This window comes from Phycodurus eques, chromosome 2 (genome assembly GCF_024500275.1).
Source record: "Phycodurus eques isolate BA_2022a chromosome 2, UOR_Pequ_1.1, whole genome shotgun sequence".
In the NCBI taxonomy this organism is placed as follows: domain Eukaryota; kingdom Metazoa; phylum Chordata; class Actinopteri; order Syngnathiformes; family Syngnathidae; genus Phycodurus; species Phycodurus eques.
In genome coordinates, this window is record NC_084526.1 from 18,361,319 (window position 1) to 18,375,078 (window position 13,760).

The following is a 13,760-nucleotide window of genomic DNA, read 5'->3' on the forward strand; positions in this document are numbered from 1 at the left end:
CTCAATGTACACATAGCACCCCATATTGACAGAAAAAAAATTGTTGCTGATTTATTAAAAAATAAAAACTGAAATATCACACAGGCCATAAGTATTCAAACCCTTTGCTGTGACACTCATATATTTAACTCTGGTGCTATCCATTTCTTCTGATCATCCTTAAGATGGTTCTACACCTTCAGTGGAGTCCAGCTGTGTTTGATTATACTGATTGGACTTGATTAGGAATATATTATATATACCTGTCTATATAAGACCTTACAGCTCACAGTACATGTCAGAGCAAATGAGAATCATGAGGTCAAAGGTACTGCCTGAAGAGCTCAGAAACAGAATTGTAGCAAGGCACAGTTCTGGCCAAGGTTACAAAAAAATTCTGCTGCACTTTACGTTCCTAAGAGCACAGTGGCCTCCATAAACCTTAAATGGAAGACATTTGGGACGACCGGAACCCTTCCAAGAGCTGGCCGTCCGGCCAAACTGAGCAATTGGGGGAGAAGAGCCTTGGTGAGAGAGGTAAAGAAGAACCCAAATAGGCTGTGGTTGAGCTCCAGAGATACAGTCGGGAGATGGGCAAAAGTTATAGAAAGTCAACCATTGCTGCAGCCCTCCACCAGTTGGGGCTTTATGGCAGAGTGGCCCGACAGAAGCCTCTCCTCAGTGCAAGACACATGAAAGTCCGCATGGTGTTTGCTAAAAAAAAAAAAAAAAAAAAAACACCTGAAGGACTCCAAGATGGTGAGAAATAAGATTCTCTGGTATGATGAGACCAAGATAAAAATTGTTGGCCTTAATTCTAAGTGGCATGTGTGGAGAAAACTAGGCACTGCTCATCACCTGTCCAATACAGTCCCAACAATGAAGCACGGTGGTGGCAGCATCATGCTGTGGGGGTGTTTTTCAGCTGCAGGGACAGGGAGACTAGTTGCAATCGAAGAAAAGATGAATGCGGCCAAGTACAGGGATATCCTGGACGAAAACCTTCTCCAAAGTGCTCAGAACCTCAGACTGGGCCGCACGTTCGCCTTCAGACAAGACAATGACCCTAAGCACACAGCTAAAATAGCGAAGAAGTGGCTTCAGAAAAATTCCGTGACTGTTCTTGAATGGCCCAGCCAGAGCCCTGATTTAAACCCAATTGAGCATCTCTGGAAATACCTGAAAATTGCTACCCACCAACGTTCACCATCCAACCTGACAGAACTGGAGAGGATCTGCAAGGAGGAATGGCAGACGATCCCCAAATCCTGGTGTGAAAAACTTGTTGCATCATTCCCCAAAAGACTCAGGCCTGTATTAGCTCAAAAGGGTGCTTCTACTAAATATTGAGCAAATGGTTTGAATACTTATGGCTGTGTGATATTTCAGTTTTTCTTTTTTAATAAATCCGCAAAAACTTCAACAATTCCGTTTTTTTCTGTCAATATGGAGTGCTGTGTGTACATTAATGTGGGAAAAATGAAGTTAAATTATTTTATCAAATGGCTGCAATATAAAAAAGAGTGAAATATTTAAGGGTGTCTGAATAATTTCCGTACCCACTGTAACTGGGATAAATGGGAAGGAGATGTGATTTGGTACTGTGTTGTTATGTTTAACTGGTCCATTTTTTTTTGCACTTGTTCCCTCCTGTTATGGCTTTGAATGGGGTTTCTCGCAGGTTTAAAAAAATTGCAGTGTCATTTTTTTTCCAATATCGTGCAGCCCTAATCTTTACCCTTGATTTGAAGTAAAGAGCTGTCCAATCCCTTCTTTTTAACTTTGTTGCTAACCAACATTAAATAATCAGCCAGGAAAATACAATAGTCTCCTCTGCAAGAGGCTGCAGTATGTCCTTATGAGCCTCCGTGTGCGCAGTGGCCGGGTGTAAATGATTGGCAGACTATTTGCTCACGCCTCCTGACACTACACTCTCTGATTGGCTATTCTTGTCCAACAGCCTCCAGTTGTAAATTACAAGTTGTTATAGAGGGATTCGATGGGGCCAGAGAGGGGTGATTCTTCAAAAGGTCATTTTAATAATACTGTGGTCTACTGTCAGGTCGTACAGACAGTTTTTAACATATATGACACAAAGTGTTTTTTTAATTTTATTTTAACTGAAAACTAGGGCTGCACGATATTTTGTTTGAGCATCTTCATCGTGATGTACGTGTGCACAATAGTCACATCGCAGGGTCTGCTGCGATGTTGGTGAAATAGAAATAATAGAAAGAATGTACACGTGCATCATTTCCTATTTTGCTCTTCAGAATGAAACTAGAAAGGCACACGACAGTCGCGTAAGTGAGCGAGGTTCTTCAGTAACTGCGTAAATGGGAGTGAATGTGTTCTTTTGTAATACAGCACATAATTCTAAAAATTGGCTACTACGAAAATTATTTGCATCAGAATGCTTTAGTTAAAACACTGTACGATCATACTGTGATATGGTTTTTATTTTGTTTTGTAGTATAAGAAAAGATCATTCCTCTATTATTTCACATCGCAATATATATCGCAGGTTTAAAAAAAAAACAAAATTGCAATGTCATTTTTTCCAATATTGTGCAGCCCTACTGCAAACTCTGCCTCTAACACACCCAAAGCCACAGGATAATTACTCATAAAAGATGGTCCCAGGAGGTTCGTGTGTGTTGGTGGGGAGGCGGGGAGGATCAGGTAGCAGTTAGCACTCTAGAGTGCACATTCTGGTCTCTTTTGGTGGCAATGAGGTCAAAGCAAGAACAGCAGCACCTTCTCGTGGAATACGACAATTTGCTCAAATTGAAATGTTTCGTTGGGTGTTACAGCTTTTTTTTTTTTTTTTTTTTTTAATTAAATAACAGCCTGCACTGTGGGCGACTGGTTAGCACATCTGCCTCACAGTTCTGGGGACCGGGGTTCAAATCCCGGCCCCGCCTGTGTGGAGTTTGAATGTTCTCCCCGTGCCTGGGTGGCTTTTCTCCGGGCACTTCGGTTTCCTCCCATGTCCCAAAAAACATGCATGGTAGGTTAATTGAAAACTCTAAATTGGTGTGAATGTGAGTGCGTGAGTTGATGGAGGCATCTAAATTGCACGTAGTTGTGGATGTGAGTGCGAATGGTTGTTTGTTTCAATGTGCCCTGCGATTGGCTGGCGACCAGTTCAGGGTGCACCCTGCCACCCGCCCGGATATAGCTGGGATAGGCTCCAGCAGCCCACGACCCTAGTGAGGATAAGCGGTAAAGAAAATGGATGGATGGAATTAAATAACAGAAGCAATGAACCTGCAGTCTTTTAATGGAGTTTTTTTCCCCCAAATTTTGACACATTAGCCCAGAAATAAAACGAATTCAGATTCATTTGATGGGTTTTGCAACATGAGGTGGTGTCATCTCTCTTTCGTGACTTCCTCCTTAACAAAATCACTTCCTACACACTACACGCGATGTAACCCCCCCCACCACACACACACAACAAAACATAGACAAATTGGAAACTGCGCGACTCAGCCATTTTGTCACAGCCTGTGACATTATTGACTGGGCAGTTTAGTTGTAGATGTGAGATTTTAATGCTTCTATGGCGAGGAGTATTGTTTCACGAACCTAATTAACTTTGTTTTGGTGGCATTTCTTTTTAATTAACAACATATTATGAGCAGGGTTTGTGTATTGATGCTGGAAGCAGTCACCCACGCGTATGTTATAAATATTACACTCAGGAAGGAATTGAAAAGAAGTAACTTTTTTCTGACATTTGTTTGTTCACAGTAACTTTGGGATTATAAAAAGTCATGTTGTCATTTGCTAAAAGGGCCAGTGATTATTATTCATTATTTTATGTATTATATACCTCTGAAGTCTGTCAAGGGATGCTGATCAAAATAGGAAATGGAAAAAAAGCTGTTCCATGGTCAAACTGTCACCTTTTCCAACTGAAGTTGAATTTTTAAAGTAACATTTTTATATACTTACTGTCAAACAAGTGTTAAGAAAATATAAATTAACCACTGTAAATCTGAAAACAAAAACAAAATGCTAACATACTAACAGTTGGCATGCTAACCTATAGAAGGATGGCAACATGAGTAGAGAGAGTGCAAAGACAGATCACTAAGGAATTTCAATCATTTCCTCTAGTGCGTCTTGCCCTATAGTTGGATACCATTTCTCATGAAAATTGATCAAATGCTAACATGCTAACAGTTGTGTTAATTTATAGCGTGGAAAAAGCGCCGAGGCAGATAAATTCGGATTGTACATATTCAAACATGCTAACAGTTTGTATGTTATCATATAGCAAGAGAGCAACCTGAGTAATAAAGAAATAAAGCAGGTAGATAATGGTTTTATATCATGCTTTGAAATCAGTGCAAATAATAATTTATCAAATGCTAACACGCTAACAGTTGACATGCTAAGTGTTTCTTGTCTTTTTACATTGCAGAAGAGACGCTCTAATCGTCAGGTCAAGAGGAAGAAGTACGCAGAAGAGCTGGAAGCGAGGCTGTCGGACGAGGACGGCAAGGTGATCATCAAAGCCAAGAAGGCCAACCCGGCGACGTCCAAGCAGCCTACGGTGCAGCTCTTTGTGGTGAGTACATGCTACGTCACAGTAAGGTCGTGCTTTTTCACATTGGAACTGTCATGGATGTGTAAAAATAAGTTAACCGATCTACTATATAATCGGAGTCGAGTAGTGAAAAATACTTACTCTTTGATGTCACGTGGCGTAGATAGTGAAGAGAGAGGATTGCTGGATGCGAGTAAACTTTGTGTTTTTAACATTCTTAATTGTCATACAAGTGTACAAGTAAGTTAACCACTGTATAATTAGACTGTCTAAAGTAAAATAAAATTACTCACCCTTTGATGACACGTGACATGATACATTTGCTGGAGGCGAGTACATTTCATCCATCCATCCATTTTCTGTACCGCTGTATCCTCACAAGGGTCGCGGGCGTGCTGGAGCCTATCCCAGCTATCTTCGAGCGAGAGGCAGGGTACACCCTGAACTGGTCGCCAGCCAATCGCAGGGCACATATAAACAAACAACCATTTGCGCACACATTCACACCTAAGGGAAATTTTGAGGGCCTAATCAACCTACCATGCATGTTTTTGGGAAGTGGGAGGAAACCGGAGTGCCTGGAGAAAACCCACCCAGGCACGGAGAGAACATGCAAACTCCACATAGGCGGTGCCGGGATTTGAACCCCGGTCCTCAGAACTGTGAGGCAGATGTGCTAACCAGTCTTCCAGCGTGCCGCCATAATTATATATATATATATATATATATATATATATATATATAAATTTCATGTTGTGCCAAATTGTACTTACTTAACATTAATGACACGTTGCCATTGGAGGTGAGTCTTTTCACATTGACACGAGGCAGACTGGCTGCGTTGGTTCAAAATTCAGAATCTTTTTTTTTTTGCCCTGAAGCGGCACGATGGAACATGTGTCATGGTAGCGTAAATAGAAAAAAAACCAGCAAAATAGTATTAACCCAGTAAAAAAGTTAAGTAAAAGCTAAACACACATGAAGCTATTTCTGAATTGAGTTCCTACTTCTAATAAAAGCTCACTTACAAGGCACAATGTTACAACCTCCATGAATTATTAATACAGTCCAAAATCACAATTTCACCCTCGGGCTTTTTTACTACCTGTGTGATTTATGGCCGCCTCTAAGGGTAGATTCCCGATATAGAAACAAACTCTCCAAGAAGCCTCTACTGACCATCAACGTTTTCTTCTCATCTACATCTGCAGGAAAACCCAAGTGAAGAAGACGCTGCCGTCGTGGACAAAATCATGACCTCTCGCGTCGTCAAGAAGGAGGTAACCCATTGATTTTTTTCCTTCTGATCCGCTGTGATGTGTTTGTCTGTCATCAGAGAGGTAAATTGTAGATTTATTTGTACTTTATAATCCTTATAGGTTGCTTCAGAGGTGCTGGTCGAAGTGGAAGAGTTTTTTGTCAAGTACAAAAACTAGTAAGTTCTTCCTGGTTCTTTTTTATTTTGTTTTATTTTTTTTAGCTTTCTGTGCTTGCCACTCGAACAGTGTGAATTGTTTGTCAAATTTTTATCATAGATGCGCAATGAAAATGATTTAGTTTTTTGCCAATCTGATTTGGTTTGATGAAAATATGTAACATGTACCGCGGTGTATGTAGATTTTAGCAGTATATTTATGATGTGTAATAAAAAACAGAAATCAGCAAAATAAACAAAGGTGGGTTAAAGGATAAGTTCTGTTTAAAAGGCAAGGCTACTGATAAAGGCAAGGCTACTGATAAATGCTGTATTTCTATTACAATCTTTGTTTGAATTAGACCGTCAAGAGCCAATGTGAAACGTTATATATACAGTGGGTCCCCGCTGTTCACGGGGGATAGGGACCGAGCCCTACTGTGAATAGTTAAATTCCACAAATAATTGACGCCCATTACAATTGCCATTAAAAATAAATAAATAAAAAATAAATAAAAAAATAAAAAAGTGTGAATAAGCGGGAAAATACCACCAATGAGTGCTTTCTTAAAATAAACGGGGCTAATCTGCGAATAGGTGACTCTGCAGATGCGGAACCGCAAATACACGGGCGTCCACTACACACATGAAACCCCCCCCCAACGTTGCATGAAAAACCCACTGGAAAATAGTTTTTTTGTTTGTTTTGTTTTTGTTCAGGTTCTCAATTTTCTTGTTAGACCTTTGGGACCGTATTTACTTGAACTTTTAGGTTGAATTCTGAGTTGTTTACCCATCGAATTGGTGACGTTTATGGGTGCACCAATACAGTTTGCCCCAGTGAATAATAATTATTATTGTTAGGTTAAAAATATTTATCTTGTTCAGCTGCATGGCCTTGCAGAATGGTGGATCTGTATGCCTTTTGTGCTGGAATAGTTTTGCTTTGCAACAGGGGAGTTTGAAATACTCCCTCTGCTTATTTTTTAATTATTCTGATGCTTGTTGAAAATGCAGCCGGGCAGAAAAGGGTTTTAGGGGACAGACAGAGGTACAGAGTGGACAAGGGGAATAGTGGTGCGAACCACATCAGAACAATAGTTAGACAGTCTAGATATTTGAGCACAAGTAACATTACAACAGTCAAATCGTGTTCTCGGCACCCAGTGAGGACATGCGATAACTAACCAAGAGAAGAAGATAAGAGAGGACAGAAAAGTGCAGGACAGGACAGGATGTGGGAAATGAGGAAGTCTGTGCTACTGACTCGTGATGTGGTGAGATTCTTTTTAGTGTCTAAACACCTGTAAGACCTGTTGTTATTAGCGGTCCCAGCACAAGCAATTAAAGCCTAAAGTGTGTCTATCGAACCTATTAGTGAATGAACACCATATCGCATGCATGTTAGTCAACTGGTGTACGGAGTTGCTGAGCCGGCACATTGAGGAAGGGTGGCCCCGGCCCCCTCCACCCGCGAGGGGGGGCCAAGCCAGCGAGCCCGTCCAGCGGGGAACCCAACCAGGGGTGCGCCACCCACTCCCCAGGACCCAGAGCGGTCCCCAGCCCAAACGAAGCCCCCCTGACCAGTCCCAAAGGGAGGGGCACTGGACCACGCCCAATCACCCCCACCCAGCGCACCACACCACCGCCACTGCCCCAACCACCCCCACCACCCCAGAGAGCATGGGGGCCCCAGCTACCAACAGGGCCCAACGCAGGAGTCAGCCGCCACCCGAAAACGGTCATAGCCCGGCAAAAGAGAGCCCATGTTAAGCGCCCGTTGTGAGCAAGGACGGGCGAGGCCGCCAAGAGAGGGGAGTGGAAGGCAGGGCCCCAAATGAGCGAGGGGGGGAGGAACCCCATCTCTCCGCGGGCCGAAAACCGCAGGGATGGGGGTTGCAGGCCCCAGGAGTCAAGCCAAGAGAAATCTGAATACCCACCACCCACCCTATTACGTACTATGGTTACCAGGTCCCCAACTGGCAGCCATTATCCCTGTACCGTGATCGTGTGTGGTGGGGTGTAGTGCATTAAAATTGGAGAGACTGCTGGGGGTGAGGCGAGACGGTCAGAGGGCAATGATGACCCGTAACCGTCGCCCCCACCTAGGCCATCCAGCTGCCCTAAAGCTGTGCGAATGTACAGTGAGTACAGAAAGTATTCATACCCCTTAGATTTTTCATTTTATCTTGCAACCATTTGTTAATTTTTTTCAAGATTTTTCAAGCCCCACAGAATATTATGTACTATGAAGATGTAAACAACAAAACCACCAAATGAAGTATCAGACTCTGTTCTTTCATCAGAAAAAAAGTTTCTCTAACTAGTACCGTTCTTTAGTAATCAGCAGTCAAATATAGGCTACTTTCAGGATGTGCAAGAAGGAATGGCAGAGTTTCCCCAAATCCAGGGGTGAAAACTTGTTGCATCATTCCCAAAAGGTCTCATGGCTCTATTAGCTCAAAATGGTGCTTCTACTAAATACTGAGCAAAGGGTCTGAATACTTATGACTGCGTGATATTTCAGTTTTTCCTTATTAATAAATCTGCAAAAATTTCAACAATTCCGTTTTTTTCTGTCAATATGGGGTGTTGTGTGTACATTGAGGGGGGGGAAATGAACGGGCCGAAAACCGCAGGGATGGGGGTTGCAGGCCCCAGGAGTCAAGCCAAGAGAAATCTTAATACCCACCACCCACCCTATTACGTACTATGGTTACCAGGTCCCCAACTGGCAGCCATTATCCCTGTACCGTGATCGTGTGTGGTGGGGTGTAGTGCATTAAAATTGGAGAGACTGCTGGGGGTGAGGCGAGACGGTCAGAGGGCAATGATGACCCGTAACCGTCGCCCCCACCTAGGCCATCCAGCTGCCCTAAAGCTGTGCGAATGTACAGTGAGTACGGAAAGTATTCATACCCCCTTAAATTTTTCATTTTATCTTGCAACCATTTGTTAATTTATTTCAAGATTTTTCAAGCCCCACAGAATATTATGTACTATGAAGATGTAAACAAAAAAAACCCACCAAATGAAGTATCAGACTCTGTTCTTTCATCAGAAAAAAAGTTTGTCTCTAACTAGTACCGTTCTTTAGTAATCAGCAGTCAAATATAGGCTACTTTCAGCCAAATCTATTTCTGGAAGAAAGAGAAACGGAGAAAACAGCCTTTTTGTGAAAGCAGACGCATCAAGCAGAACAATGACTTTGACACCAATATTGTTTTTCTTTTGTGAAAATCTCAAACATCTGAACATAAAATAACACTGAGAGAATGTACTTTTGACAGAAAAAAAAAACAGTATAACTATGTACAGAATTTACATTAGACAAAAATGCATTAACAAATGGGGCTCCCACAAATTCTCCTCCTCCACCCTTTGCTCTTTCAGGTTTTTATTACCTTGTGCATAAAATCTAGCAAAATTTTATCCACATGGATTTTATTCTTCGGTTGGCAGTGAATGGGATCTTGTGGTTGTCATTCTTCTTGAAACCAGTCATTACTTGTGCTCGGAGCGCAACCCGTGCAGTTTAGAAATATAACTATTACTATAAAAATACATTGTTGAAATTGCTGACGTTGAGAAAAAAAAAAAGCTTTCAATTACCTTTTTTGTCTGCACTGCGTACTGGAATGGGAGTCGAACGTCTGCTGGATGCATCACCTGTAAGTTTTAAAAAAATACATACAATTACTAGGGAATACTTTTTATTGATGACATGTTTTGGAAGGGTGAAAAAAAAAAAAACATTACTTTTCTTCGTCGCAATCGTAAAAGACGTTCGACTCGCGGGTGTTGAATTCCTGCAAGATGGACGAAATATAAAATTCACAACTTGTGGGACTAAATAGTTTTTATGTAACAAGGATTGAAGGAGCTAGTTTGCTCGCTAAATGTAGCTAACGTGAGCTGCAAACGAGTTACCTTCGCTGGACTGGAAGGGACCAGAACCCTTCCTAGAGCTGGACGTCATGCCAAACTGTGCAATCGGGGGAGAAGAGCCTTGGTGAGAGAAGTAAAGAAGAACCCAAATATCACGGTGGCTGAGCTCCAGAGATGCAGTCGGGAGATGGGAGAAAGTTCTAGAAAATCAACCATCACTGCACCCCTCCACCGGGGCTTTATGGCAGAGTGGCCCGACGGAAGCCTCTCCTCAGTGCAAGACACATGAAAGCCCACATGGAGTTTGCTTAAAAACACCTGAAGGACTCCAAGATGGTGAGAAATAAGATTCTCTGGTCTGATGAGACCAAGATGGAACTTTTTTACCTTAATTCTGAGCGGTATGTGCGAAGAAAACCAGGCACTGCTCATCACCTGTCCCAACAGTGAGGCACGGTGCTGGCAGCATCATGCTGCGGGCGTGTTTTTCAGCTGCAGGGACAGGACGACTGGTTGCAATCGAAGGAAAGATGAATGCAGCCAAGTACAGGAATATCCTGGACAAAAACCTTCTCCAGACTGCTCAGGACCTCAGACTGGGCCGAAGGTTCACCTTCCAATGAGACAATGACACTAAGTGCACAGCTAAAATAACAAAGGAGTGGATTCAGAACAACTCCGTGACTGTTCTTGATTGACCCAGCCAGAGTCCTGATTTAAACCTAATTGAGCATCTCTGGAGAGACCTGAAAATGGCTGTCCACCAACGTTCACCATCCAACCTGACAGAACTGGAGAGGATGTGCAAGAAGGAATGGTAGAGGTTCCTCAAATCCAGGGGTGAAAACTTGTTGCATCATTCCCAAAAGGTCTCATGGCTCTATTAGCTCAAAATGGTGCTTCTACTAAATACTGAGCAAATGGTCTGAATACTTATGGCTGCGTGATATTTCAGTTTTTCCTTTTTAATAAATCTGCAAAGATTTCAACAATTCCGTTTTTTTCTGTCAATATGGGGTGTTGTGTGTACATTGAGGGGGGGAATGAACTTAAATGTTTTTTTGTTTTTGTTTTAAAAAAAAAAGTTAAGTGGGTCTGAATACTTTCTGTACCCACTGTATATGGTGCATTAAAAATCTGCGGTGGAAAGGCATGGCGGGCCAGAGAGCAGGCCGGAATGCAGGAACGCCTGGCCGAGTGTTCTCTCCAGCCCCACACTGCCCTCCCCCCCCAGATGGGTGTATGATGCATTAAAACTAGAGGACTGGCAGGGCGGAAAGGGGGTTGCAACCAAACTGGAAACCAGCACAGATGTGCCAGTATCCGGCCCGGCGCCTGCCCCATCATGCCTCGTGCCAGTCCCCCAGGGGACCCTGAATGAGATGTGAATGTGCCCAATTTGTGAAGTATGTACAGTGTGAGTACTTAAAATGTGCAGATTGTGTGAAGTAAGAGGCTAGACTCTTGCGCGTCGGCCCGGTTCGACCGGCTGGAAGACCACAGAGAAAAGTTAATAAATAAAGTGAGACTAGTTGACAATTAGGACTAGGGATGGAACTGTACACGGTTTACCGATAAACTGTGAGATTTAATACGGTTAGTTTTACATTACCTTATGTCTGGTATCTAGTGTCTCTGAGGGTAAACTGCTCTGTGGCCTGCTCCTCTTTCATGCAACGTGTGCTCAGTTAGCACTATAACAGTGATCAGCTAAGAGGATGAAGGGAGGTGTTCTTGACATGTTCCTGCTATGCTAGAAAATCATTATTGTCACCTAACTACAGTTGATACATATATAGATTAGACCATTGATTTAATGGTTATGTCTTGAATTTAGCATGCTAGCATCGTGGATAATGTGTTTGAGTCAGGCTTTTGATACCTGCTGGTCCTGGCCTGGCTCCCTAACATACAAAGCTTGTCTCACAGTAGAAACGCATCTCTGCTATATGCTTCCTTGACACCAGTTACTGTGCTACTTTCCTATTTAGACAGGGCTTTGGTGGCATCTTGTTCCATCTTAGGACTTTTCAGAAAGAACAAAAAAACAGGAATAGGTGAATTTTTCAACAAATAGTTGGGGAAACTGTAGGTTTGACAGAAGAATAGGTGATTTCGTGAATAGATAATAGCGAATATGCAGGGAATTATTGTGTACGCTTATCATTTAGTGGTCGAGGCAGCAAAAAAAAACTGTTGCCAACTCCTCAGTGAAGGAAAGTCTGAATTGAGAATTGTTTTATTCAAAGTAAAACTTGTTGCAATGATTGAGGTGCATATATCTTATTGTGATAATACCAATAATTGTGATCATTTTGGTCATGATATTTGGGATATGACATTTTCATACTGCTAAATGCGATCACACCTGTTGACAGTGAGCGTTCACAATGTTCTCTTCAGGCTTTCTCAGACTCTCCTCAATGTGTATGTTGTTCTCTGTGTGTGCGCAGCTCCTACCTCCACTGCGAGTGGGCCACGGAGGGCCAGCTAGAGAAGGACAAAAGGATCCAGCAGAAGATCAAACGCTTCAAGATGAAACAGGCACAGCGGGCACTTTTCTTCGCCGATGTAAGACGACATTCAGTCCACTGCGTGTGTGTGTGTGTCTGTGTGTATGTTACTTGATGCATGCTTATGACTATGAAGAAAGTGTGTGGAGGTTGTGCTGTGTCTTCACTTGCTGTGTGGGCGGGCGGACACATCTGTGTATGCCTGTTGACTCCAGATGGTGAGTAGGCGCTGGAGTTGATTTGCTCCCTCTGTCTCCCTCTTGTGATTCCCAGATGGAAGAAGAGCTCTTCAACCCGGACTATGTCGAGGTGGACCGCGTGCTTGAAGTGTCTTATTGTGAGGACAAAGATACAGGGGAGGTAAAGTGAATCCTTTCATTAGAATAATTGTTTTTTTAGTAGGGATGAAACGGTTTCAACTGTAACTTTTGATAATACTGTATTTAGTGTACAATGGTGCCTTGAGATACGCGTAACCCGACTAAGACCTGGTACACACACAAAAATAATCGCACAGTTTTTGTCCCCATTTTGCCCCTTCCCGACCAAGGACGACAAACACCATACTATTTTATGTCTTTTAGGATTATCATGTGTTCTGAGCTGTGTTTAGAGTGAATTTGCCCCAATGAAAGGGTCCTTAACAGGTTGGGGTCGACAATCTTAAATATTAAACAAGTTCATTATTTACAGTCACAAATATTCACGATTGAGGCGAAGGTCGACGACTCCCGAGTCATGACTCCGTGATTTGTGACGTGTAACGGAATCTAGCCAATCAAGAAGCGCCCTGGCTGAGGAACAAGAAAGAGACTGTAAATACAAAGAAACGTACCACCTGATGTCGTATTTTGTGTAAGTGGCACCAGATGGCAAGAATTATTTTCCAATGCAAGTCTTATATTGAGGACATCACTATTCTCTACTACACTCCCACCTCCGGCCCCTTCAGCAACTACTCAGGAAAATATCCGGAAATATTTCTTCTTGTTCGTTTTGATAAAATTACATTTGATCATGCAAGATTTCTGTCTTGGGTACTGGAGTCTTCGTTTGTCGATCAGCGGTGGAACAGAATCTTTGTGACAGTCTTGGTCACAGTACGACCCAAACTGTTAAATGCTGATTTATTTTTTTTAATCTTCAGGTGTTGGGTTTGTATTAGATAAACAATCTTAAGATATGAAAAATCCTTTTGTCTGCCACGCCTTATAGGTTTTTCGAGATATGAGCTGTCATTCAGATAATTTTTCATTTTTTCTTTGATTTGCAAGCGCAAACTTGAGATGTGAGTGCTGCATGGTGCCAGTGAACTCAACTCACCTCACTTCACAATAAGCAGCACTATAAGAAATAGTAAAACATTCTTCAAGCTATTGAATGCCACTTCCACTTGATGTTTACTGTC

The 13,760-nt window shown here is 42.4% G+C and overlaps 1 protein-coding gene across 1 annotated transcript in view; it reads left to right on the plus strand.

Annotated features, from left to right (window-relative positions):
* chd9 (chromodomain helicase DNA binding protein 9) overlaps positions 1-13,760 on the plus strand; it is a 154,312-nt gene that overhangs the window by 83,961 nt on the left and 56,591 nt on the right. Inside the window, 5 exon segments of the mRNA XM_061668941.1 lie at positions 4,412-4,558; positions 5,749-5,817; positions 5,917-5,972; positions 12,293-12,410; positions 12,626-12,712. Coding sequence (XP_061524925.1) covers positions 4,412-4,558; positions 5,749-5,817; positions 5,917-5,972; positions 12,293-12,410; positions 12,626-12,712 — 477 coding nt within the window.